The sequence below is a fragment of the Stegodyphus dumicola genome, chromosome 4, assembly GCF_044657685.1.
Source record: "Stegodyphus dumicola isolate Sdum_Otavi_A_Nest chromosome 4, ASM4465768v1".
Taxonomy (NCBI): domain Eukaryota; kingdom Metazoa; phylum Arthropoda; class Arachnida; order Araneae; family Eresidae; genus Stegodyphus; species Stegodyphus dumicola.
The window spans coordinates 37508064-37535890 of NC_140771.1; the positions used below are offsets into that span (position 1 = coordinate 37508064).

The window sequence follows — 27827 nt, forward strand, 5'->3', positions numbered from 1 at the left end:
TTGCTTTCTGTGACACTGTGAAGAGATGTATCAGTATTTTTGTGGAAAGACAGACATAAAGTGTTCCTTCTGGTAAAATAAATTTTATCAAGCTATTATCAGTTCAGAGCGCATTCAATCTATTACAAACCTGTATGCATGCAACAATACTTTTTAAAAGTATGAAAGTACATAAATATAGTCAAATTGTATTGTATGTATTACTCTCTCTCTATTATATATGCATAATGCTCAGTGGTTAAATTACAGAAACTATTCTTAATTATTTATTATGCCCATTATATGCAAATATTTTTTAAAAAATGGCATTTGTATTTAGATCTTCAATAGCTGAACTGTAATAATAAATATTCAATGCATAAATGCTGTGGAATGCAATAAATAAACAAATATGTAGAAAAAGTATTTTTATAGACACATCTAGTACAAAATTTCCTTAGACAAGATAAAATATAAAAAAGGAATATTTAATAACTTACAAAAATATATTTTTTCTTTTTGAGTAAAATTTCCAAACTTGATACAAAAGAATATAACAAAGAATGTAAGAATAATTAAAATATGTATTTTATAATCTGAATATTCACACGAATATTACATTCAGAAATTAAATATCACATTTTCTAGTAATGAATATTTTTAATAATGCTGCAATACTATACAAAGAAATTTTAAAATGTTCATTTCTGCAACTTTAAAATCAATGATTCTATTATTACTAAAAGTTGCATATTAATTCATATAGCTGCATATATATTCTACTAAATGTTGCATAAAACATTCCCCCCCCCCAAACCAAATGCTTTTTGATGAAAAGCAATTGTACATCTGTATAGTTGCATACCACAGACGAAATATTGGCCATTTTCAGAATTACTTTTATTATAAATGTGACATTTAAAATTATAAATGATGTAATATTAATTTATAATGTGAATATTTGAGCATTTATAATATAAAAATTATTCATAAAACATGAGAAAATTTGGCAGCATAATTGAGAGTGAATTTAAAATGTTAAGAATGGTACGAGATGCTCTCCTATATCACAGTATATAACATTACATTTAGGCATATTCAACAGAAAAGAACTGTTCATGTGATAATATAAGGTATGAATTTTTCAATAATAAAATCCAATTTTTTTTAAAAAAGGGGCTAATAGATATTACAGTGCACCAATAACATTATTGAAAATTCATTCAGTATGTAATAAATGTTTAGATTTCTTCCGATATGCCATACAATTTTGATATTTTTATAAGAGGATTACAGCACTTAATTTTAAAATATCTAAGCATTTTATATCCTGATACCTCCTCAAAGAAACCTCATTCTTATTCAACAAGACTGTACAATAATGGTATTAGAACGTTTCTCTCTAGTTGTAATTATTTGATCTTTTCACTGGTATAGGTTGAAGAAAGCAGTCTAGCATCTTTTACTTCTCCAGGAAGACTCAATTCTAAACCATTCATAGCTTCTGTAACAATTATTTGACAAGCCAATCGAGATCTAAAAAAAGAGACAATGTTTATAATGTCCATAGTTTTTAATTTCAGATACAAATCTATAAAAGAAATTATAAATAAGCATTTCAATCTGCTTTGTTCATTTCAGTTCTCAGACTACAAAAGAACCATTAAAAATTAGATAAACACATCACATACTCCCCTAAGATAAAATTCCTGTAAATAATCAAGTACATATAAGCCTCATACTGTATTTTTCGATGACCATTCAACTATTAATCATAAAAAAGCCATCAGATTTAAAAGATAAACAAGATCAAGTACATTTGCTTTTATTAAAATACAACTGCATTTCAAATTAAGAAAATCTTACAAGAATCAAACAAACTAATTTATTTTAGTGTTTTGCTTAATTTCATTTATGCATTTATAACATAAAAATATACAAAATCTAATAAATGAAAATAACATTTCCATCCTCTGCTTTGAAAATTGTATTTTCTTCAATAATATTTTATTTCATGTCTTTAAAATTTTAATAGACAAGAAAATGCATACATTTTAAAATATGCAGATCACATAAAGTCATGAAAATTTTTTTTCAGTGCACTAGATCAAGGAACACTGTTCTGAAAAATATTATGTTCTCATCTTTAAATAAATGGCAAACCATAATATATATACATATACAGGGTGGTTATAAAAAAATCTCCTCCGATATATGAACTCCTAGCCACCTAGCTGCTCAACCGATCGAAATGAATTTCAGATATTATTTTTTGAAGGTGTGCGCTCGATTGCAATGATTTAAAATAACACAGCTTCTCATGGTTATGGTTAATGAAAATTTTTTTTAAAGTTCCCACCTTTTTCCCTGCACCAAATGGCGCTGAAAAACCATATATAGTTTGGTTTGTTTAACTATGGTACAGCACTCGAGAAGTATCTGCCTAAGGGGGGGTGTTTTTGCGGAGGAGTTTCTAAGGGAAACTAGCTCACATACACATGACATATATGCTGGGATTCAAACCCAGGACCGAATTACCAGTATTGAACAGCTTTACCACTCGACTACTGGTGGGCAACCATAAATGGCAAGTTAGCCGTATGACAAAAATTGCCAGCATATAATATCTGCAAAGAAGAGTACTGTAAAGGACCATAAACAACACAAGAGAGGAATCTGTATAACTTCACATTTTATGGCATCTATCAGTTCTGACAGATCTTATTTTGTAGACCTTAAGGTTTCAGATAATTCCAGAACCAGAACCCCACCGAAGTGAGGTCAGCGGATTGTGACAGCTATGAAAGTGCAAATTTACAGGAGATGAATATCTTGAAACATTGTACACATTGAAAACCTCTAATTCTAAAACAGTTTTTTCTTCTCTCCTCTCTATTATCACTGATTCTTTATAATGCTCTTCTTTGCAAATGATTTATAGTCATACATGTATCTTTCCATTGTCATTTAAGGTTTTCCAATGTGCTAATAAATTTGCCCAGGGAAAGAAGTGGGTGTTACCATCTGAAAATTTTGGAATTTCTTTACTGCAACCATAACTGCGAGAGCTCTGTTGTTTTAAATCATCACAATCTTGAATGCATACCTTCAAACAATATCTAAAATTTCATTTCGACTAGTTGAGTGGATAGGCCACTAGAGGTTCATATATTGGTAAAAATTTTTTATACTATCCTGCATATACTAAGTTCACAGTGCCTTTACTTTCAAAACCCTTGGTCGTAGACACATAGTGCATTTAATGGCATATTCCCCAGCTTCACGTAATTCTCTCCTTTTTCAAGGTGTTCAGAAAGCAAGCTTCCCATAATTTTAAAACAGATTTGTTCATTTAGACATTGTTTTGATCTTACTAATTGATTTGTTCATGGATTTGGGGTACATGGGCTCTGACTGATGAAACAATAATAGTTAAGTTAAAAAAAAATAGGGAATATCTAGTGTTCTGGACAGTTCTGAAGATCATTGCAGGTGGAAAGATAAACTGAATAGCGATATTGATGATGGCGACAACTAGCAAACAGCAGACTTGATAGCAGTTCCATCACGATTAAACAACTTCAGACCTCAAGAGTAGCTAGCAGTGAACAACAATAAAAGTGGATGAGATTTAAAACAGAAGCATAAATGAAAATCTTGTGTTAGATACTTTAATGTTAATGTCATTAGTAATTTTTAATCTGATTAGAATGCAGGTTTCTTTTAACCCTCTAAGCGGCATGGGCGTACATATACGGCCTAGAATATTTTTTCTGATATCTGTAAGAATGTATATATACGTGCATATTAAAATATATCAAAGAAATTAAGACACTATATCAAAAGAAAACAAATACAGGCATGAAATACCAACCAGGAGAGTTTTTACATTAAAATCAAAAAATAATTTGTTCTCATAGTAGTTTTGGGAAATTTGTGCTTTCTTAGCGAAAACCCTGGCCGCTCAGAGAGTTAAATAAATAATATTGTGATAATTACCAAGAGTTTATCTATGAATATTTTTCATTTGTTATGTTTTTTCTGTAATTGTGTCCTTTCCATATCTCTTCCCCTCTATTTTTGTATGATAAAATCATAAAAAAAAAGGGGGAAAATATGTGAATAAATACAATACTTCCAATTACAAAAATGCTTTAAATGATGGAGATTTTTTGCTTTTCCATTTTTTGAATTAAAAAGAATTAAGTTCATAAAAATTACGAAATCTAATCTTTTATACACTCCTTCAGTCCATAATGAGAAAATTTCCTACACATTCTTAAAAATATAACAACATTAACAACAACAACAACAACAAACAAACAAAAAAAAAAAGAAAAAGAAAAAGAAAAAAGACTCTCATACATATTACATTTTAAAGTTGAAGATCATATTTAGGGATCATACAAAACTTGAAGAAATAACATTTCCATTTGTACGCAAGTAAAAATACAATACATTAATTTAGAAAAAAAGGTTAGATTGCCTGTGGGCCACATGCACAACCAGAAAAACAGCTGACGGGTTCGAATTTTTTTTTAACAAAATAAAAAGCGTTTAAAATAAATGTTGTTTACTAAGCATTTTTCGGAAAAAATTCAAACTTATATTTATTTTTTGTATCTGAAATTTAAAGTCTGGTACTTGCAAGACACTTATATTGGTTACACTTTGTAATTCAAATATTTGACAATTAAAAGTTCCAGACTTACTATAATCATTAAATAATTTAGTTCAATTTAAGCTGAAAGAAATTATGAAAACTTTCTTAACTTTTCAGAGAAAGTTTTCCAGGCAGAACAAAACTAGAGAATAAATAATGACAAACTTAAGTCTCTTTTCCTTACTTATTGAATTCGTTTCTATGCATAAATAAAAATACATATTTGTATGTATATAACTATAAATTTTTTTATTCCTCGACTTGACACTTAATGGCATTTCAGTTTTGATAAAATTTGAAGCCTTAGAGAGAAATACTAGAAATTGTCTTTATAACAGATTGTAGATGCTCATCGGTAAATCAGATTTCCTTCTTATTAATTTTCAATTGTGGAAAAAAAAAAAAATTCTTCACAAATAATTATAAAATATGTCAAGTACAAATAAAAGTTAATAAAATCCATATCTTCAAATCTTGATTAAGACTTGTATCACACTGTAAATTAGTTAACTCAATTTATAATGAAAATGTCTCTCTCTTGAACTTGATTTGAAATCTTTGTATTTGCAACAAATTCATAATTAAAATATTTTTGTGAGCTACATAAAATTGCTTAGGGGTTTGGCAGTTCGAGTAGTAGTAGTAACTAGTAGTAGAAGATTTTCTTGGCACATTTTCTTTTAGCCTGAAAGACTATTTGAACCAAACACATGGTAGATACATCCAAAACTTATAACCCATAATACAAACCCATCTCTTTCAGGTATTCAAATAAATGGTATCGACCTCTTCTCCCATTATACAGTAAAGAGGCAAGTCACATTTATTAAAATGCTTCAATCAAAATCTGTTAAAATATGGATATTCTACGAGGGTTGGGGCAAAAGTCATGGCAACTATTTTTTTCTTGTAGATATGTGAATGGATCACAAAACATATATGTGTTGTGTAGAAGTTCTGCAGGCATAGACTGTATGCAGAATAACAGATGGCTCTGTGATAGCTGGCTCTGTGGTAGGGAGGGCTCTGTGGTAGGGAGGGCTCTGAAATCAGTCAGTTGGTGAGTTCCGTGCGAGATGGAAGTAACCCGTGTTGAGCAGCACGCTTACATCAAAATAGCCGTTCTCCGAGGGAGAAATGCGAAGGAGTGTCACAGTGAATTAGTAGAAGCCCTTGGGAATAATGCCCTACCATATCATACAGTAGCATGGTGGGTAGGAAAGTTTCAGCAAGGACGTGTGTAAACCAGCGATGAGCAACGTTCGGGATGACCGGTGAGTGTGCAGACCGACTTGGCACGTGCCGTCATCAAGCACCTCATGGATGAAGACAGACGATGGACATTACTGGAGTTAGAGAGGGCAAGTGGCATCTAGAAACGCACTGTCCACAGGATATTGCATAATGAGCTAGCGTCAGAATCCTTCCCCAGTCAAATTGATGGTTATTGTCGCGTATGATGTCAGGGGTGTCATTGTTTGCCACTTTGTTCCTCATGGCAAAACAGTGACCGCACAGTACTGCAGGGACTTCCAGGTGCGATGTGGCATTTAGGATAAACGTCCGGATCTTGTGGACAGTGCAATAATTCTGCACGACAAGGCGAGGGGATGGGAAGAATTGGAGCACCCACCATACTCTCCTGACCTTTTGCCCTGTGACTTTGATCTCATTCCCAAGATTAAGGAACCAATACGTGGCAGACGGTTTGCAACACGAGAGCACATTGCTAATGCTGTGCGCCAACAGATGACCCAATTCATACATGGTGTGGAAAATGCTGAGGCTGATGGTATTCAGCACCTCCCACATCGTTGGCAGCGTGTGGTGACAGTAGCAGGGGACTACATTGAGTGTCTTTAGGCCCAGGTTTGTCATATCAACTTTATGTGTATTGTGTTATCATTCTTTTGCACGGTGAAGGCTATATTGCCCTGTATACTACTGTAATAAATTCGTGTGTTACGATATTTTAGTGCTATTTATTGTCCACACATGTAGTTAAGACCTTGTCCTTTCGTCTGTATATGTGACATTTTTCAACCGGACTGGTATCTTCAAGAAAAAAAATAGTTGCCATGACTTTTGCCTCAACCTACGTATTAAAAAATGACAAACGGACAGAACAATATCACAATTAGGACCCACTGACTCACTCTCTGCTTTTAGAAGGTAAATGCGAGTGATCGATTTTAAGATGGGTTAACAGCACATCCTCCTTTCGATTTCTGGCACTCTTCCAGCTTTCCATCCCAAGTTTCAAACGTCTTAACTTATTACTAGCTGAACATCACAGAGTAGCTTCCATTTGTTTAAAATTCTCTGTCTAATATCAGATGTTATGTCTAAAAAGGGAACAGGTCTGCTGAACACTTCCACAGAATTCTTTGCTGTAATATCTGCAAGTTCCCTTTACTTCGAAACCATTACCCTTTATTTCGAATGTCCAGACACATAGCAGTATATAATGTCATAATGGTCATTCTTTAAGACACTATTCAAGTTTAGGATTGGATTGGATTATTCAATTATGGCAAAGCACATGAGGGCTATCTTCCTAAAGGGAGGGATGCTTTCGTGGAGGACTTTCTAAAGGAAACTGACTCATATACACGTTACACATGAGGAAAACCACGAAAGGCCCATGCAGCCAGCCTGTTCGTGGGATTCGAACTTCAGACCAAACTACCAGTGTTCAGCGTCTTTACCGCTCGGCCGCTGGTGGTCCTCTACTCAAGTTTAGAACTTCTAAAACAGAAGAACTGTTTTCTTCAGAAAAACTCTGCAGTGAACTTTTGGGCACAAGTTTTGGGTAAACAAATAACTGTTGTATTAATTTCTGTGATCTAAAAAGCTTTAACAAGGCATTTACATTACCTCGTTAGAGCTGTTCTCAAAATGTTTGAAAACTTTAAGAAATTCAATTTTTACATCATCCCAAAGAGGAATTTGAAAATAATTTATTGCTTTTCATCTCAGAAATGCTGTATTCTTCAACTAATGACTAAGATCTTTTTGAATAGGTAGAAATCTAGGAAGGCTGTGCTTGGAAAAGGACATTTGAATCATATAAAAGAATATACAGGAAAATAATAGCAAAGAGACAGTTGCTCATGCCTTAAATGAAGTGAAGGCTCAACACAATCTACGTACAAGCTCTGTACAGGTGTTGATTGGAAGGCTCCAAAACAAATGTCTTATGCCTGATGGTAAACAGGATCAAGCTTTAGTAATGCAGATTGACATGAAGATGCATCCACCACAGAGGTGTAATCTAATTTGGAGCTGATTACAGCACTACACAGAACTGGAGCAAAGAACAGCAGTCAGCTCCCCACCATGTGCTCGATAGAATTTTCTTGAGCTTTTGAGAACAGAGAACCAAGCTTTACTTGGAATAATCTATTTTTTAAAGACAGCTAAATTACCATGTAGATTAATATCACAAAGGTCATGGAGAATGTCACATCTCCGAGCCTTATCATATGCTTTTTCTATATCTAAGAAAATAGATACTAGGTGTTTCCTCCCAACTTCACAGCAAGGTCTCAAATATCACAACATTAACCAAAGTTGACCTACCTCTTTAAAACTCACCCTGATATGAAGAACTGCAATCATTCTTTTCCAGTGATGAGCTAGATGAGAGTTTATCTTTTTTTCGAGATTTTGCAAAGGCAGCAGGTTCATTCTTATCAATCTATAATTGCAAGAATTCTTACAAGATTCCTTATCAGGTTTTGCTATGAGAATAACTAAAGCTCTTCTCTATATATTTAGGAAAATATGCTTCTTCTACACTTTGTTAAAAGGGGTAAGAAGGGCAACTAATGATTCGCAGGACACAAACTTTAACATAGTAGTTTAGAAACTTTAACATACTTATAGCTCCCACCATCTAGAGTCGTAACTGTCTTATGTATCCAAGAAAGAGTTCTTCGAATCTTGAGTATTGTGAATTCTGTGTTATAATTTTCACAGTTGAGCTCATTAAATTTGACAGAAACTCTCTTAGATTGTACCTGATGGGGGGAAAAAAAAAAATGCGGACAAATGGTTTACTTGACACAAAAGCAAAAGCCTCACAAATACTATCTGCAGTTTCTTCCCTGCTGTTTATCAAACTATCAAGACAGAAAGTGAGTGATTTTGACATTTTCTTAATACATTCTTAAATTCTTTTTCTCAGAGTATCAAAACTTGTTGATGACACAGAAAACAACACATATTTCCCTGGCTCTGCCATCTGACATTTTGTGCCTTTACCTTAGCCTGCTTATAGGTCAGAAGGTTGGGGACCCGAGTATTTGTAGGAAACATTCCACAGTTTTCTCTGCATCCTGTGCTTCTTTATATTCATTGCTCCACCATGGTTTTGCATACTTGATGCCTTGATGATGATTTAGGAAGCCTTGATGATGATTTAGGAATCGAGAGTTTAGTTGCCTGCAGGATGATGTCAGTTACCACAGTCACTGCATCTTCAATATCTGTATTATTCACCATTTCCTGACTAATCACAGCTAAGAATGATAAAAGTGATCAGTATTCTCTATCATAAATAAAATGATAGGTCAGCTCCAAAGGAGGTATATCCTTGAACAAGAAATAAAAACTGGATGACACAGAAAGCAACACATATTTCCCTGTCTCTGCCATCTGACATTTTGTGCCTTTACCTTAGCCTACTTATAGGTCAGAAGGTTGGAGATACGAGTATGTGTAGGAAATATTCCACAGTTTTCTCTGCTTCCTGTGCTTCTTTACATTCATTGCTCCACCATGGTTTTGCATACTTTGGAAGTCTTACTGATGATTTAGGAATCGAGAGTTTAGTTGCCTGTAGGATGATGTCAGTTACCACAGCCACTGCATCTTCAATATCTGTATTATTCACTATTTCCTGACTAATCACAGCTAGGAATGATAAAAGTGATCAGTATTCTCTATCATAAATAAAATGACAGGTCAGCTCCAAAGGAGGTATATCCTTAACAAGGAAAAAAAAACTGGAAAATGATCACAACTGAAAAGAACATTACTAACTTTAAGTGAAAACTAAGGTAGCAGTGAGGGAGAACTGATAGCTATATCTGTTGCATGAAATGACTTGGTTGGTTGGGGAAAGAAAGTCTCATTTCCAATATTTAGTATATACAGACAATGATCATCAACCAACTGTTCAGTTTGTTTACCAAGTGAATTTACTTGTTGGTTTCCTTACAAAGAGTTATTGCCATCTAACCACTTGGGCTAAAATGACGCGCCATGTATGTCGAGATGCTTTTGTCTCAAACCGCGAGCGACGTGAACATAACGTCGATAGGCATTTATTGCAAAAATGAAAATAACGTGGTACACGTCGCCTAACAACGAAATTGTTTATTTCTTGAGTTACAGCTCTGGATTGCACTCGCAGATGCAGAGCGACGTAAATGGGACACTTTACCGCTTGTTATATTGTAGCGTCCGGCACCGCAACTGTGAAGTTTACTCACAGCGCAAGTGATTAAATCTCCAAGAATAATGAATGAGTGAGTGGATGATCAATCAAGTCATTCAAAATCAATTAATCGTAAACCTCATTTGGTTAGTATAGGCAAAAACACTGTGATCAAGATCCTTACACTGACTTGTACTGCCACAGCTTGAAGACTAGTATCTAAAGAAAAGACGGAGGATGGTTAATCATTTAATGTAAGTAATAGTACACCATCACATACCTGCTTCCCAGCAGCAGATTATCTACTGAGCTTCACTGAAAGTTTCGGTTTCAGAAAAGTTTCTTAAAGCTTGAAACATGCAAGATGGTAGATATCAATTAAGTGTTTAATGTCTATAAAACTCTGGTGTAGAAACCTTGACAGTCCCAAGAAATTATAGTGGCAATCGTGATTGTTTACCTCGACTGCTTTGTTTTTCATGGAACATGTTGAGGGACGAACACACTCTTCAGTTCCCATTTCAATTGCGTCTGATTCCAAATACATCAGAGTTAATTTGTCAGGGAGGCTCATTTCGAATTTCAGGTTTGGATTTGCTTTCGTTTTTCAGGTTTATATATTAAGCACTTTCTTACTACTTTCTGCAATAATTTCTAATTGTTTTGAGGTTTAACACTAGAATGGCGGTAGGGGTCATTTTGACCCCTGAACACTTTTGACTGTTGATTACTGTTGTTTTATTGAAAGAAATTGTTTGGTATTTTTTGATTTTTCCTAAACAGATAACAAATATTTGTAAAAAGAATTTCAACACTCTAGGTTTGTTAGTTTTAGAAATATTGGCATGTATTCCTTAAATGACAGATGGAGGGGTCATTTTGACCCCTTTACTTTTATCCCTTTCTGCTTGAGGCATTGCCAAATAACCCATAAAAAACATTCACTAATAAGGATTTTTCGACTGCATTCATACTATCTCCCAGAAGGATAAAAACCTGGGTGGTCTAATTACTTTGTAATGTCTACATAAGTTGTTCCTTTGTTTGAAATTACTTATTTGTTTGAAGAAAATACTGCAAGGAAGCTAGACGCAGCATTTTTCGTGCTTGCATTTCTTTTCAGAAATAGTTTATTTTACAGATGTATTTTCCCGTTTGTTAATTCAGCTTACTTACTACAGGTGATAACAGTTAGGACAGATGTTTTCTTGGTAATCCCAAATCAGTATTTGAGTACATATGAATTCTGCCATCAAGTTCATTATCACTTTTCCTTTACGCTGTGAGAATCATATGCTAAAATATATTCCCTATCGTTTTCTAATAGTTTGGTATTTTTCTACTTTTACAAAGTATGTCTAATAAGCGGGAAAGAGGTCTTATGGATGAAGAAATTTAAAAAATTGTTGCAGGAGCTATCTGAAAATGAATTCCAGACACAAACTATTAGTGAATCCGAGGACAGCAAAGTTAACGAAGGAAAACTCAGCAGAAATAAACGGGCAAAAACGGATCAGGATATTTGCAAAATTGTTTTTGCAGCTCCTGATAACACTGTATGGAATGAAATAAATTCCAAAAATTCTATCTGTGGCCATGTTCCTGCTTATAATGTTTACAAAAGAAACAGCAGGACCAACATCTTTTGCAGAATCGTGTTTCTGAGGACAAAGTGTCTAGTGCTTTCAAGCTTTTTATTGATGATGATATCTTGCTGCATATAAAGAAATGTACAGAATCCGAAGCTGCAACTTAGAAACAATAACTGGAAGTTATATATCTGGCCGAGTTAGATGCTTTTGTCGCTATATTGTATGTTTGAGGAGTAATAGGATTAAAGGGCTTAGATTTATATTCCTTGTGGTCCAAAGCATGGAGAATACCCTTTTGAAAAGAAACTATATCAAGAGATGGATTCAAAGAAATAAAATGATTTTTAAGGTTTGATGAAAAGGCAACAAGATCTACTAGATTACGAACTGATAAATTTGCTCTTGCATCAGACATGTGGAACAAATTTATTGAAAACCGTAAAACATGCTACCAGCCAGGACAAAATATTACAGTTGATGAACAATTATTGCCATCTAAAGCTAGGTGTAGATTTACACAATATATGCCTAATAAACCTGACAAATTTAGAATAAAATTTTTATTATCTGTCGCCGTTGATACTAAATACCTCTTGAATGGATTTCCTTATCTAGGAAAAGATGAAACAGCAAATCCTCAATTACGTTTGTCTGAAAATGTTGTCATAAAATTAACGGAGCCACATCTAAACAAAGGGAGGAATATTACCACGGATAACTAAAGAACAGAAGAGAAATTCCTATATCTTTGAAAAATATGCGTAGTAATCTTTATTCATCGACAATCGTGGAACATGATAACATCACACTTACCATCTATCAAGGCAAAAGAAACAAAAGCATTTTTCTACTGAGCTCATTACATTCTACTGTAAAAACTGGAGACAGTTCCAAGAAGTTGCCCGATTCAATAGCATTTTACAAAGCAACAAAGTTGTGTGGATATTGGTGATCAGATGTGCCGAAAATATTCAGTTGATGGCCTGTACATATCTTTTTCGATATTTTGGATCACGCACCTTTGAATGTCTGGATAATTTATAAAAGTGTCACAGGAAACACCATTAACAGGTGAGATTATTTACTGAAATTAGGAGAGGGGTTAAGAGTGGTACATATGGCTTCAAAACTCCTAAAGATCCTTCCAAAGTCTTCAGAAAAAACACATGAAAAGAAAATGGATATAAAGAGAAAAATGTACAGAGATGCAATGGAAACAAATCTCAAGAATATTGTGCATCTTGTTCCAAAGTTGTGTGCGGAAAATGTGCTGGAAAAATTGTTATAAATTATTTTTGTATCAACTGCATTAATTCTTAATATGTATATGTAATCTCTAATATTTTAAACATTAAATATAATTGAAATGAAATGCTTTACATATTCCATTCTGCTACACATATAATGATATAACTGAAACATCAGAGAACATTTCTCATTTCTGAATTTACAGAGTGAATCATCCTCCGAGTAAGTACATAAGAAATATTATTATATAAATTGTGTTTTATTTTAGTTAGTATTAGTTTTAATTTGTGAAACCATTTATCTGAAATCAATTCTTATATTCTTATATTTGAGTAATTGTAGTATGATCCAATTGATCGCCATGTACTCGATACATTAACGGTATTTTAAAAAGTCAATAAATTATCATGTGATATTAAATATAAATTATGAAATACATATAAAATACATATTTGTGCCAATGTATGGCATTTAAAATTATTTTACCATTGTTATTTCAGAACTTTCATCGAAGGGTCAAAATGACCCCTTACCGCCGTTCCAGTAGGTCAGATTTTAACGCCATTCTAGTGTTAAAGCACGTGTGCTTTTTGTGATATGATGACTATTGAGGGCGAATTATTAAGATTTGGTTTGACACTTAGTGTGGTCTGAGTTGACATAGATTTGACTGTATTGCTGATGAGCAAGATATTGGAATTAACTGCATATTCAAAAATCGTTTGCGAGCTTCTGCAAATGTGATGTTTCTGGTGACCTTAAGGTAGTGAACCCCCTTTTGTTTCTGTCAAGTGGGACAAAAGCAGTCATAAGCAGGATGATTTCCTTTGCAGTTCATACAAAGCGAGGCAGCAGTGCAGTTGTCACTTTCATGACCAACAACAGAACATTTTGCACATGTGGGCTTGCTACTGACAAGTTGTCTTTGTGTGCCCAAACCACTGATAGTGAAAGCAAAGCATAGTGTTTGGCATACACAGTTGAACTGGGCAATGCAAATAGCCAGCCTTTATATTCTTTGGAAGATGAGAGGTCTTAAATGTTAAAATAATATGCTTGGTGGGAGGAATTGATCATTTTTTTTTTAACTCTTATCTTCTTTGCAAGATAAACATTTTGGCCTTAAAGCTTTGTTACAATTTCCTTCTCAGACATGCATATCAGGTTTGGCTCCGAGATTAAAAAATTTTTGAGATTTATGAACTGAAACTGTAATCTTGATATATATGTCATCTTCAGCAGATTCGCTGTTGCACAGTGCTAGTTGTTTCAATAAGAAGGTCTTTGGATCTAAATTGTTTGATGTTTTTCTGTTATCCCTGCCACAGATAAAATGTATTGATTGATAAGGAAGCGAGACATTTACCTTAACTTGCCATTTGAAATACTTATCACTAAAAAATGAAAAGGTTGGTCAGAAAACTGATTGTTGGCATTTACTTCGGTGCAGATCTTCTTAACAGCATTACAAATTTCAGAATTTTAAGATTCCATAGTGAAGGAACCAAATTTCAGGTCCGAACAGCCCCCCCCCAACCATTCAGCCCAAGGAGGAAACACAGGCTCCTGTGTTAGGGCTAACCAGACCTATATGCAAACTGAAGCCACACTGAAAGCTTTCCCCAAAGCAAGAATTTTTGAAATCTTATTTCCAAGCCACTAACGCAAGGGCTAATGACCCCAATGATAACAGCAAGTTTATGCCTTCAGTTTGGACTAAAGCAGAGACCAAAGTAGTGTGTTGGGGATTGTACCTCACCCCTCAACTATCAGGATCCTTCTTTCCAACCATACAGGTCACCACACATGGCAAACGTGCAGGCAGTTTTCTGCCTATGGTAAGCCAGAAGCAATAAACTTGTGACAGCGTCTCTTAATGATGAGCTCCTTCCTTCGAAGAGGAAACTGCAAGGAAGAAGAAAAACGAAAGGAGGACACATCACAGGGTCTTCAGGATTGTGACACCCATCTCACCAAGATGATGGCTAAGAAAGAGCAGAGGTGCCATGTAAGACCAGTTTGAGACCTCTGGAGTAATTGATCAGCATAGATTTTTTTCAAAAAGAAGGTTTTATTCACAAAATTTTCTGCGCGACGTGAAAAAAATGTGAAAATTTAAAAAAAGTAACAGATGAAATGACAGCATCATGTGAAATGGGCAATTATTATCTTTATAAACAAAAACTCACTGCTCTGTTATTATGGCAACATACTGAATGAAAAGTGTAAATAAGAAGTTTCTTCAGACCACCACACATGATAGTAACTGAGTTATTTGCTATTTGGTCATGCTGCAGAATAAAAAGCTGAACTTCAGTAAACTGACATTTACAGCCTCTATGTAGCTCACATTTACACCAGCGAAAAGAAAATTTACATTAACTACATCACAAGTGTAGTCATGAGGACTGGCCTTTATTCAGTAGTACTGTACCTGTCAGATTTTTTTTAAAATCCTAATGTTTTTCGTTTAATTCATTTAAGATAAAGAAAATGCATCAAAAACATTTTTGGGAGAATAACTGATATTAAAAATGTAAACAGTATTTAAAAAAATTCAGAAATGTTTCAATCAATAATAAAATTTTCAGAAAATGGTGTTAGTTTCAACCGTAATAAGGAAATTTACTTAGCAAATAAGAAACATTTCTTACATTTGGATCTACTATAAAAAACAGTAAAATACTTTAGGACTATTATCTTAAGGAGCATGCAGGACCAGGTCAGTGCTGTTGTCTCATAATGTCATCTAATAATGAGAACAGTGGTGAATGGTCAGCAAGAAGCTATTATCTTGAATGCCTCTTACCTATGACCTTGAAGGCAGAAGCACGGTGCTATTGGTTAAAAAAACCATACCTCAAGACCAAAAGGGTATTTTAAGTTCTGGCCCCAACATGCCACCTTTTTTCAATGCTACTTGATAGTTATTTGCTGGTCTGCTGTACCGCCTCTCGCAATATGGTTATGAAATAAAAAATATTCCATTTGCTGTCATGTCCATGTTGTGAACATGATTGCAAATCTTGAAGATTAATGTGATTGATCACCATGTTCGGGGATGTAGTCCCAACACGTGGCTATTAATGCTGTGGCTTTAATATGTGGGCTTTCCCTTGCTACACCGTGAGAATGATGTTTATTGTTTTTCCAGGCAGAAATGTGTAGTGTAGACAATATTTCCAAAAATTTAGAAATGAAGTTACTTATTCTTATCACGTTTAAGAAATCACCAATGTGCTGGATCAACTTAGCTCTCTCATTATGCTGCAGTCTTGTAATGACTGTGATGGTGAGGATGGTAAATGAAGAAAAATGGAAAACATATTTCTGACATTGATACTCCATTGGTGATCTTGAGGATTAAAGTTTGTATATAAATGTTTTATAAATTATTAAATTAACATTTTCATAAGAGAACTAAATATTTTTGTTTATTATTTACACAAAAATGTGCAAAATTTAAGGAATAAGTTAATAATGAATTAATTGAACTGCTCAGACATATTTACCAGTTTAGTTTACAAAATAATATAAAAAATAACATATACATACGTTGAACAAGCAGAAAACGCATTGTCTAAGAGATCAGCTTCTTTTTCTTCTACTTCACTTAATTCTTTAATTCTTTTATAATCATTCTCATTTACAATTACATGGCAAGTACTACATGATGTTTGTCCAGAACATTCACCTGCAGAATTAAATCATTGCATTGTTAAACTCAGTTACACTAGTATTTTAACAAGTTAATGCCATTAACATACAAACAGTCTTTAGACTAAAAGATTGTTCACACACACATATATATTTAGAAAAAAAAAAAAATATATATATATATATATAATAATAATAAAATAAAACATGTAAAAGATAAATTATAATTTAAATTAACAATAGCTCCTTAATGCTTAACTTAATATTTCCATTCTCTATTCTTAGTAATCTTTTACTGCACTGCGCCATTTCAGGACTCTTGCATATGACTATGGCATATAGCATAGTCATTTCAAGACTATGCCATATGACTCTTGCATAATGCTACGTAAATGAAACTAAAACTCAAACAGCCAATAAGAATTTTACAGCAGTATTAATTATCCAATCAAATGCATCAAGAACCAAAACTAACTCATTCTGAAACAAGATTTCATCCTGAACATAACTGCAGTTGCTTTCTACACTTTGGCCTAGTGGATTGCTATCTGCTGCTCTCATCTTACTGCAAAGCTATCAAAAATGTAAACGTTTTGAAAAAGATACCAGCGATGTGCCAATTTGTTTGTGGCTAGAAAATGTTTACCAAAATAAAAATGAAGATTTAACCTGCCTTGGTTACCAGTTTTCTATTCATTATGAATTAACATTTTTAGCATATTAAGCCATCAACTGTTTCTACAACACCATTACATCTAAGTGTGCTTCATTTTATATGTATACATATTTAAGGATTAAAGTAATATTCTTAAAATGTTGGAAGCATAACACCACTATCTTTTCATTTTGTTTAGGATTTTTCTGTTACTTCTATCCATAAATTTCTAAATAAAGTTTTAAAAATACTTATAAAACTTACTCTGTTTTTGAAACTCATAATTTCAGAAGTGTAATATATATGTGTAAAGCATTGGGAAAGGCTCTTATAGAAACATATTATAAACTTCCATATCAGATATCCTCAGACACTTAACTTCAAGGAATGGTAAAATGCAGAAGTAACTAACAGGTACGAGATACAAGAAGCCATTCCAAGCAGAAAATTAAATATATATATATATATATATATATATATATATATATATAATGAAGAAAGAAAATGTTTAAAATTAGACATAAATAAAGAAAAATGATGAATGATAAACTTACAGATAAAGAAATATATTAATAAGTAGAAAATTTGATTTAAAATTAGCAACATTCTGACAGCTTCTGATTATCCAAATTCCTATTTTAAACGCTAAATTATTTCTTGTACAGATGTCTTTCACAGCTGAAGTCAAATATTTTAACTTACTGTCATTTATATGTTTTGAAAAAAGTACACTTATGAAAAATGTTTTAAAAAATGTTTTATTTGTTTAGCTACTCAAACCCAATAAATTAACTGGTATGCTTTATTCAACGTACATAATTCATTAAGAACAATAATGGATTATTGGAATATAGTAAAGCACATGAGGGCTATTTGCCTAAGGAACAAGCAGCCAGCCTGTTGCCTAGGAATGAACCCAGACTGAATTCCCAGAATTCAGCAGCTGATGGGGCCATCAAGAGTAGTAATATTGATTTATGTTATAGACGTTTCAAAATGTATTTCTAAATGAATGGTCGTATTTATAAGACTGTTGTATACACTACTTTCCAGTCTTGCAGATTTCTTTGCTCCTGGTGAAAAGGGACCTGTACCAGTTTGCCCTCGAAATCAATATGAGACAAATCTATGCCAAACTCAAGGTTGTTGTATTACTAATTTTATATCTCAAAAGTTGTAGACACATAAATTCTTCGTAATGTAACCATATAGAAAAAGGGTTCTCAACCAAGAAGAAATTGTTTCCTTGGTGGGAATTCCTGGTTTCAAGGTAGAATGTGGTCAGCCTTATATTTACCTGTTGAATAGTTAGTTTTAGTTTATAGATTAAAAAAAAAAAAATAAAATAAAAAAAAAATTTTCATTCAAGTTTACTCAAGTATCAATATTTTCTATAATTTTTCTTGTTTAATTTATAAAACCCATTTAAAAATAATCTAAATTTAAACAAATGTATATGTACAATTATTTTTCGAGTTTTTGAAAAAAGGGGGTGATCAACTAGCAATAGTGAAAGTGATATAGGGCAGAAAAGGTTGAGAATCGCTGATCTAAAGGCAGATAGGCATGTTTGAAGTGGAGTTGCCAAAATGTGAATTAAAAGCACCGACTGGAAAGCAGCCGAATAATCCAATATATTATCTATACATGAGTCAAGATTTGCCTTGGCATCTGATAATAAGCAAGTGATGATCCATAAAGCTCCATGCATGGGGAAAAAAAAAAAAAAAAAAAAAAAAAAAAAGGTTGAGAACCACTGATACAGATGAAAAATAAATTTTAAAAGATTTCAGAATACACACTTTAAAGCAAGAGTATCTAAAACTAAATAATTTTTGGAGATTCATAATCCGTGTTTATTATAAAAAGAGACTGCTGACAAGCGAGCAGAAAATGTTAAATACCTTAAAATAAAATAAATTTGCTTCTTCAGAAATAATTATCATACGTGTATATTATCACATGTATATTTTATACAGTACCAAGTCCAAAATCTGGATACCTAATATCAAAAATGATCTAAGATTTGGACATCTGGACCACCAGCAATATTTTAGCACAAAGGTAGAAAGAATTATTTTGAGAGTAGCAGCTCACTTTAGCATATGCTGAATGCTTTGTATGTACATAGGAGACTTTTTATTTTCAAAGTAAAGAATGTGAAGGGTCCCGATTCTTAATTTCACTTCGGCAGTAAACAAAACACCTCCATATGTTTAAGAAACACAACCATTTATAAGCATAAATCTGTATGATCAGTAATTTGGCTTCACAACTGTTTTTTTTGCTTGGCATTCACCAGAAAGCCAAAACATTCTACCCGACTGTACCTGTTTTCGCAATCATTTTTTGCTTTCATCACCACATGACTATCAACTTATGGCAGTTTGAGAAATAACTCAAGCAGCAATGTCTAAAGCATTTTTTTAAACCATATAGCATAGCAATCTTTTAGGTTAACATTAAGTATGGTAAGAAACCATATAGAAAAGGGATATTAAAATCAATAGATGCAAAATTGTAAATTTCATGAAAACTTATTCACAAAAAGAAAATATATCATGCTTTTTACAATGAGCTTTCAAAGGATTATATGATGAAATCAAAACACATTCCCAAATGCTCGCTTTAATTTAGTTTCCAACCAAAGGCACAAGGAATGAAATAAGAGAAAATGTGCTACTGTGATGACAAAAACATGCAGTAGGTCTTTAAATGTAAATTACCAAAACAGCTTACTGTTAAACCCTCTCACTGCATATTCTCTTTACCAAAATAGGTTCAAAAATTACGTATTTTTTTATTACATATTTCAAATCTACATATATTTTAGAGTTAAAATATACAAAAAATTTATAGAATTAGGTTATAGAAAAAGGTTGTCAGAATATTGAAATTGAAGAATAATGATATAAAAGGAAAATTTTGAAAATTAATATTGGTTAAATGATTTATTTTATAAAATACAAGGGTGAAACATATATATTAATGAAAATATTTGCATAATGTAATATTTTGCATATCAATTTTGCACCAATATCAAACGTTTTTAATAGAAACTGAGTTTTCAGATTCATCACTCTCTGCAGAGGAATCAGAAATTCTCATCAGTTTCACTATAACTATCTTCAATATACTTGAAATCAGAATCAGAACTACTATCTGTGTCGGAAATATCGTCAGGAATATATGTTGTATCACTTGCAAAACACTTCCTGCCAGACATTTTTTAGCTTTGAAAAGCGCGTGCAAAATGCTACATTACACATTCTTGTATATCTGGCAGAAATGTGAACAACTAACGTCATCTGTTTGCCGACATCTAAATAAACAATTAAGCATTACAGAAAAGCCAAAAAGAAACCTTGAACAGGGAAAGAGCGGGTTGCATGATTAAATAAACGGCAAAAATTCATCCCCGCGGAAATCGCGGGTTGCGCAAGTTTTGCTACTTCTACAATGCCCGTGGAAATCGCAGGATGCGGAGCGAGAGGGTTAATATTAACAACTGAAAATTAAATATATTGTTAGGTAATGTAAACTGAATACATAAATAAATTCACACAATAAAATGCATATGCTGTTTCTACAAGTGCACTGTTACAATGATGCATGCTATTTTTAGTTGGCAAGATTGCTTAAACTTTTAAAGATGTATACAACAGTTGAGTGATGTACAATAAAGATATGATTTTAACAGATATAGTGTAGTACATGAGATAAGTTAATAGAGGCTTAATTCAGCCACCAAAGAACAAAGTTCAGGGTAGAAAATGAAGAAAAAGAGTAAAAGTATCTGAACTAAATCCCTAGACTAACTTCATTTGTTTCCTAACAATGACTTACTTATGTTACTTTAGGTGTATTTTATTTTTCTGTGGTTTTAACACATACAGAAAAACAAATGATTACAGTTTGAGAATTACCTTTTATGAATTCTTTTTCTTGTACACTTCAGTAATTACATGATTCAAATATCAATAGCTTCATTCCCCCTCCCCAACAAAATGAAATTAACGATGACAAGAAAAGTGCTTAATGATGATCTTGTAACATAGACACATATAGGATTGATCAAGCACATTACTCTTTACAGACTGAAAATATACATGCAAATTATTCATAGAGGTTTTAAAAACTACTGAACATCATATAAAGACATACTAGTTGCATAAATATGTTCTGCTTGGATGCATAATACAGATGAAATATGATTTCAATAGGATATATTTTAAAATATTTCATGCATAATAATGCAAACTATATTTATTAAAACATAAATTATAAAATTTCATACAGTTGAATTAAATGATAAGATATACCAAAGGTTCCTAGATCTAAATTGTTGTTAACCACTGCATCATATACAGACTGGCCTTCCTCTGCTTCCACGGTTATACGTTCTTTGCCTTTAATAAAAGTAATTGCTATCCTGGAAATAATTTTTTGAATAATTAATTTTTTCCAACTTATAAGGTAAAAGAAAATTAAAATAAAAATAATAATTTTCATCAAGTAGTATAAAAAAAAAGCCCGGGTGGCCCATGAGAAACTTTGTTATCAAAATAAACAAATTTCAAAGACTAAAATAAGGTATCAGGGATTTCAAGTCAACAGAATTAACATTCTATTTTTCAAATCAGCATCTATTATTTCTTAATCTTATGCAAAATATATGATTTTCCATTAACTATGCAAGTTTAATTCAACATTTTTTTCTCACACTAAATATACTTTTTAAACAATCTTATGCAAACATGTTATTCTGTATAGAAGTATATTTTTATATAAATGCACAATTGTATGTAAATAGTCTTGACTTTTATTAAAATATTGTATTCTACATAAACATATGCACATTAAAAATCTTACTTCTATAAATGCATGTAGAAATTTTTTAAGCTTACAAACTTAACATTTCATAATACGCTTGAGCAACATTTTTCTTACTCTTCTAATCGATATGCAACTCAATTCACAATAATAAATTCAATAATTTAAACTTATGCTACCTATTCTACAAGCTAAGCAAAATGTCAAAAATAAAAATATCCATTATTCATCATGATAAATTTTTATCATGATGAATATCACACAGAATACACATATTATGGTCATTAAAAGGAAAAGTATATTCTTAATAAACTTTTTTATTTCTGCATTTCCAATGAAATAATTTACATATAATTAAATAAAACAAATATTTATTAACCAAATTATTAAATACATATGCTTATCAAAACTAAAGGATAATGACAGAAATAAAATGTAACTGATACTTAATGAAAAATTATAATAGAAATTTGTACAAAAGCATTAACATTGATTACAATGACTGGCAGTTGATTATTTGCAAAATATTGAAATTAAAACCAAATTTATAGAATTTGGAAAATCGTGGTAAAATTAAATCGCCTCTTGCGGAGATTTTTTTTTTTTCGATATGGTACATGGTCACCTCAAACAAATATACATACCTCATATCTTGATTACATAGACTTTACCATAAAGTGTTGATCAGGTCTTGTGGAAATGCATGCCTACTTTTCAGCTACTGGAGGCTTCCAGGGGGAGGGAATCTGAACACTTGAAATTTGATGCTTTAAGGCATTCCAGGCATGTTTATTGACTCAAGTCGGTTGATTAAGATGGCTTTACAAGCATTCTGACACCCTATATGCTCAATGAGGTTGCATTGTCATCCATTAGCAAAAGCTTTGGGCCAAGAGCACACCTAAACAGTCTGACTTGGAATTCCAATACTTCGTCTACATATCTCCGAGCAGTTACAGAACCTCCTTGAAAGATATGCAGCTCAGTGCAGCCATTTGTCATGATTCCTCCCCATACCAATAAACCTTGGTCACTGAAAATGGGATATTTCACGGACAAGGCAAGTTGCATGTTCCTTCCTGGCTCCAGATCAAAACAGGTCTAGAATCACTGTTTAGACTATATCTGGACTTGTCAGTAAACAATACTCGGGGCCAGTCATCTTGGCTCCATTGAACATGACAACAGCACCAGTTTACATGGGCCCCTCAGAAAGCTGGAGTGAGTGGGACCCAAACCATTGGTTTTCTTGCATACAGTCCAACCTCATTGAGCTTTCATGCAGATGTAGAAGGATTAATTCGAGTTCCCGTGGCAGCCTGAAGGTCTAAACCAAATCTCTTGCAGTTGTTTCACAGTTTCTTCAAGACAACAACCACAGAAAACGGTCTTCTGATGTAGTTGTTGCTCTTGACCAGACTGTCTATTAATTGACCCAGTGCTTAAAACGTGGCTCTAAACTTTTCATGTGATACTTTAAGAGATACTGAAATCTCCATTTGTGTTTGACATCTATCAATTCTACCAATTATTTGCCACTTTAGACCTTCACTTAAATTATGCCTTTCAGCCATAACTACTGAATATTGATCATTCTCAGACACCACATTGTCAATCACCAAATATATATATTTCCGGCATGATTGTATGCACACAAGTGCAATTTGTGTTCAACTGTATTTAATTAACATAAATAATTACAATATTCAGCATTGGTTGCAACATTAACTTAATGACTATATTTTTTCTCAATATCCTTTAATTTTGATGACTAATGTAATATCAGGCTCCTTTTCACATCTTAAGCATATATTGTTACATAACGTAGTAACAGCAATAGTCTCATGTGAATAAAGTCTTTGAAGCAACAAATGTATTCATAGAATAGAATGAACAATCAAATTTTGCTAGTAATAACTTTAAGTTGCATTCCTCTTAAAATCTAAAGCTTTCTCTATATATGATAATAGCTCTCTATATATGATAATACTGCATCATTTCAAAATCAATCTTTACCACAAACAAGTCTTACCTCTAAGCTAATGATACAGGTACTTACATAATTCTTTAGTAATAATAATGTGAAAATTTTCAAACTGAAATCTTTATTAAATCAAAATGAAGTCAAACCAAAAATAAATCATTTTTTCTAAATTCAAAGAAGTCAAACCAAAAATAAATCAATCTTTCTAAATTCAAAGAAGTCAAACCAAAAACAAATCACTTTTTCTAAATTTAAACTAAAATTTCTAATTAGAATATACACATTCTTCACTTGCTTGTTCCTTTGCTAATATGTCATTAATGATCTACCTTGCATCAAAAATAATTGTTGTAGAGATGTAGAAAAGGCATAAATGTGATCATGAAAAGGCATGCTTTTTCCATTAATTTAGCTGAAAAAGTATCATAAATGTTTTATCAAGAATAAGTGTTAAAATACCATGACTATATTTACATACTTCATGATTTGGTTTTTATTCTTAATATCTATTGCACCATCAGTAATGATTTCATTATACACATATATACAAAAGATGTTTTTATTAAAAAATTATGCAGATATTTTACTAAATACTGGTACATAATTAACACGGATATTTCTTTTCAAACAATTTTTTCTATATCCTTCAAAACAACAACAAAACAGGAAGATTTCTTTGAAAAATAAGTCTTTAAAAACTAAACATGGCTAAAATGTAAGGACTGGTTTGTGTTGTGGTGTCATCTAGTATAAATAAAAAAGTAACCTATAGTAAACTACAAGTATAAAGCCTTTTGCATAAGAATTATAAAATATGATTTTGCAGGACATCTACATAAAATTAAATCTACTAGCATCCCTTTCGGTAATGATACACAATACACATATTAAAATCACTACACGGCTTGCTGGAAACATGTTCATTAAAAGATTAGTTTGTGCACTACTGTTTACAATAACTGAAGGATACAGAAAGATTTTTATCTATATCTTTAATTTATCTTGATATTTCATATTTTAAAATCATTATGAATGATTTGAAGACATTTTATGAATTCTCTTTCTACTAGAAAGTCAAAATTTTACAGTTTTGTACACTAAATGCAGAAAATGCTTTACATTATAAGTAAACAGCATAATACAGATATAATTTGCTTTCCTTTTTTTAAATTTTTTTTTTTTACTCACATTTCTTTATAATCTTATCGCTGCTTCTTATGAACATTTCTTTAATGAATTTAAAAAATTGATACCAAATCTTATGCTCTCAGATAAAGCAATTTTAATAGTAATGAAACATATTAATTAAAATTACTTAAATAATGATGTAAATTTACTAATCCATTTAAAGCTTGACATTATTCCAAAACCTTAATTTAAATTAAAAATAAGCTTACTTTTACATACAGAATGCAGTTTTAATGTCACCCTCACGTACAGAAAGATAAATATTAAAAAAAAAACTCTTATTCTAGTCATAAAAAACAACCAAAATAAATTTAATTAAAAACTTTGAATTTAGATTTACTTAATTTCCTTTAAATTATTAAGAAAATGAAAAGGAAATAAAACATTACCTAAGAAATTTTATTATCAATACATTTGACATTAACTTGCATAAATTGAGAATACTTTTTAACAACAGATCACTTAACTTAAAATGTGAAATGGCAATCAATCAATAAATATTAAATTATTTGTATCTTCATATTCCTTCAACAAACTTTTTACATTTTTCATGAAAATCCTGCAAAACTGAACAAAACAAAAGTAGCATTTAACTATTGATTTCAATGACATTTCTAGCTTGCTCTTAGCAGCCAAAATTTGATTTTCAAATTTCTCCAAATATATAACCAAGAAATTCTTGAGAATTCTTAAAAAATCAAAATCTATGAAATCTGAAACAGTAACAATTCAATCTCTTTAGAAGAAATTTTCCCCGTTTTCCGTTCTTTTGGAATAACAGGATAAAGAATATTTTTTTTTTAATTCTTTCCCTACAGATCATTTCCGAAAATAAGAGAAAATAAAACATCAGACTTTCAACTAAGTAACTTTTTATTTATACAAAATCCTGGTAAAAGTTAAATAATCAAACCTAAATTTATGAAAACAAAGTCTGGAAAACTTCAGTGAGGGATACAGAAGGGAGAAAGAAAAAAAAAAAGCATACATTATGTACATTTCGCTGGCAATGAAAAAGTTTCGTTAAAAGTTTAGAAATTGTTTTTCAAAAAATTTTGTTATTGATGTGTATCGAATGTGTACTTCACTACAAATAACTAAAAATAAATACCCCTACAAAATTCCATCACCAAACTTACGGCTTCTTCAATGACGAAATTCCTTTGCTGCAAAGAGATCTACTAAGCCTTCTGACATAAAATCGCGAACAAGATAATATACTGTATGAAAACCTGAAAATTAAAATTGCGTTTGTTAATTCAACACAGCTAATTCCAGTGTTGGATAATGCAATTATATAAGGCATACTGAAATTAAAGTAACTGGAGTCATATTCTTCTCCATATTTAAAAGGAAGTATTAATTGGTATTACTCACATTACAAATTAGACAATTAGTGATAACATTCTAAAAATGCTAGGTCAGAGCTGGATTTTGTACATCTATGGATGCAACTGCATCATTCGATATAACAATGTTAAAATCGGTTTAAGTTGAAGCATTCATTTCTAACAAGTTTAGAGAAAAAAAAAAAGAAACCGGAGACCATTGTCCACTTACAACTTACATCACTGTTTAACGCGAATCCGAGTCACCGGTTCGCAACCGGTCTAATTCAAAGAATTTCACCAAATTCTGCTTCAAAATCCTCCATTCCGTAACGCATGGTTATTTTACGCATGCGCAGAATAGCACCATTTTCCCCCTTCTCTAGAGCTACTGTAACAAACCTACTATAGATAGACCTGTAGTAGTTTATATAGATCAACGAGATATATACTGTTATATGAAGTCGTTGATAGAGATATAGCCTTACTTTAGAGAAGGCCAACTTACACTGATAAGTATGGAGCTGGCCTTGTCTGAGATAAGTTCACCAGCTCCAAAGCAACGAATAAGTTCTCTGCCCATAGACAAGATCCCCAATGTCTATAGTTCTTTTCCATAAAATCTGAACACACATCATGTAATTAAACAAAATTAGGCTACTGATTTTAAAAGAAAAAATACAGCACCATATTAATGTTTCAAACAACATTTCAAAAATATGATTACTATATGCAACAAGTCTGAGATAAGGAGCCAAAGCGCCATAAACTACCTATATATTTCAGTTTGGTCATCCTATATCACTGGTTATGCCTATTAGAAATCTATTTTGCTTATAGGTATAAAATAGCGGTTATTATCAACTGTTGTCAAGAAGTCCTATGTTTCCATGCTTTCCAGACGCGAAAAGTGCAAATGTGATTTGGTTGATCAGCCAGCGGGAACGGGAGATATACAAACGTTTTGCCACTGTATATAATAATTATTTTTATGGGAAAAATAATTATAATAAAAGACAATCTTAAAAAATATTACAGAAAATAGTTCAAATAAATTTTACATTTTTAAAAATGCAGGCTATCAGAGTACTGGAAGAGCTTAAAGGACAAGGAAGTGGGTGAGCAAAATAGCGGAACGCAAGTGGAACGAACTACATATGAACGTTAACAAATTTATGGAACAATTAAAGTATAACATTTGTGAGGATTTGCATTGAATTAAATCATCAAAAGATTTACAAATCTAACTAACACAAG

At 32.1% G+C, this 27827-nt stretch overlaps 1 protein-coding gene across 5 annotated transcripts; it reads right to left on the bottom strand.

The window, feature by feature from the left end:
• Positions 1 to 392: 392 nt before the first annotated feature.
• LOC146997526 (uncharacterized) lies at positions 393 to 27203 on the bottom strand. Of its 5 annotated transcripts, none has more exons than XM_085814736.1 (5): positions 26810 to 26956; positions 26382 to 26474; positions 21560 to 21669; positions 16481 to 16619; positions 393 to 1515 (listed from the first exon to the last, which is right to left on the bottom strand). In XM_085814736.1, coding segments are annotated over exons 1-5 (468 nt in total). In that variant the 5' UTR covers positions 26812 to 26956; the 3' UTR covers positions 393 to 1391. The 5 variants fall into 5 exon arrangements, with proteins under 5 accessions (XP_085670862.1, XP_085670861.1, XP_085670860.1 ...); XM_085814735.1 differs by having other exon boundaries at positions 26620 to 26895; XM_085814734.1 differs by lacking the exons at positions 26382 to 26474; positions 26810 to 26956 and adding an exon at positions 27079 to 27203.
• Between the last annotated feature and the right edge of the window lie 624 nt (positions 27204 to 27827).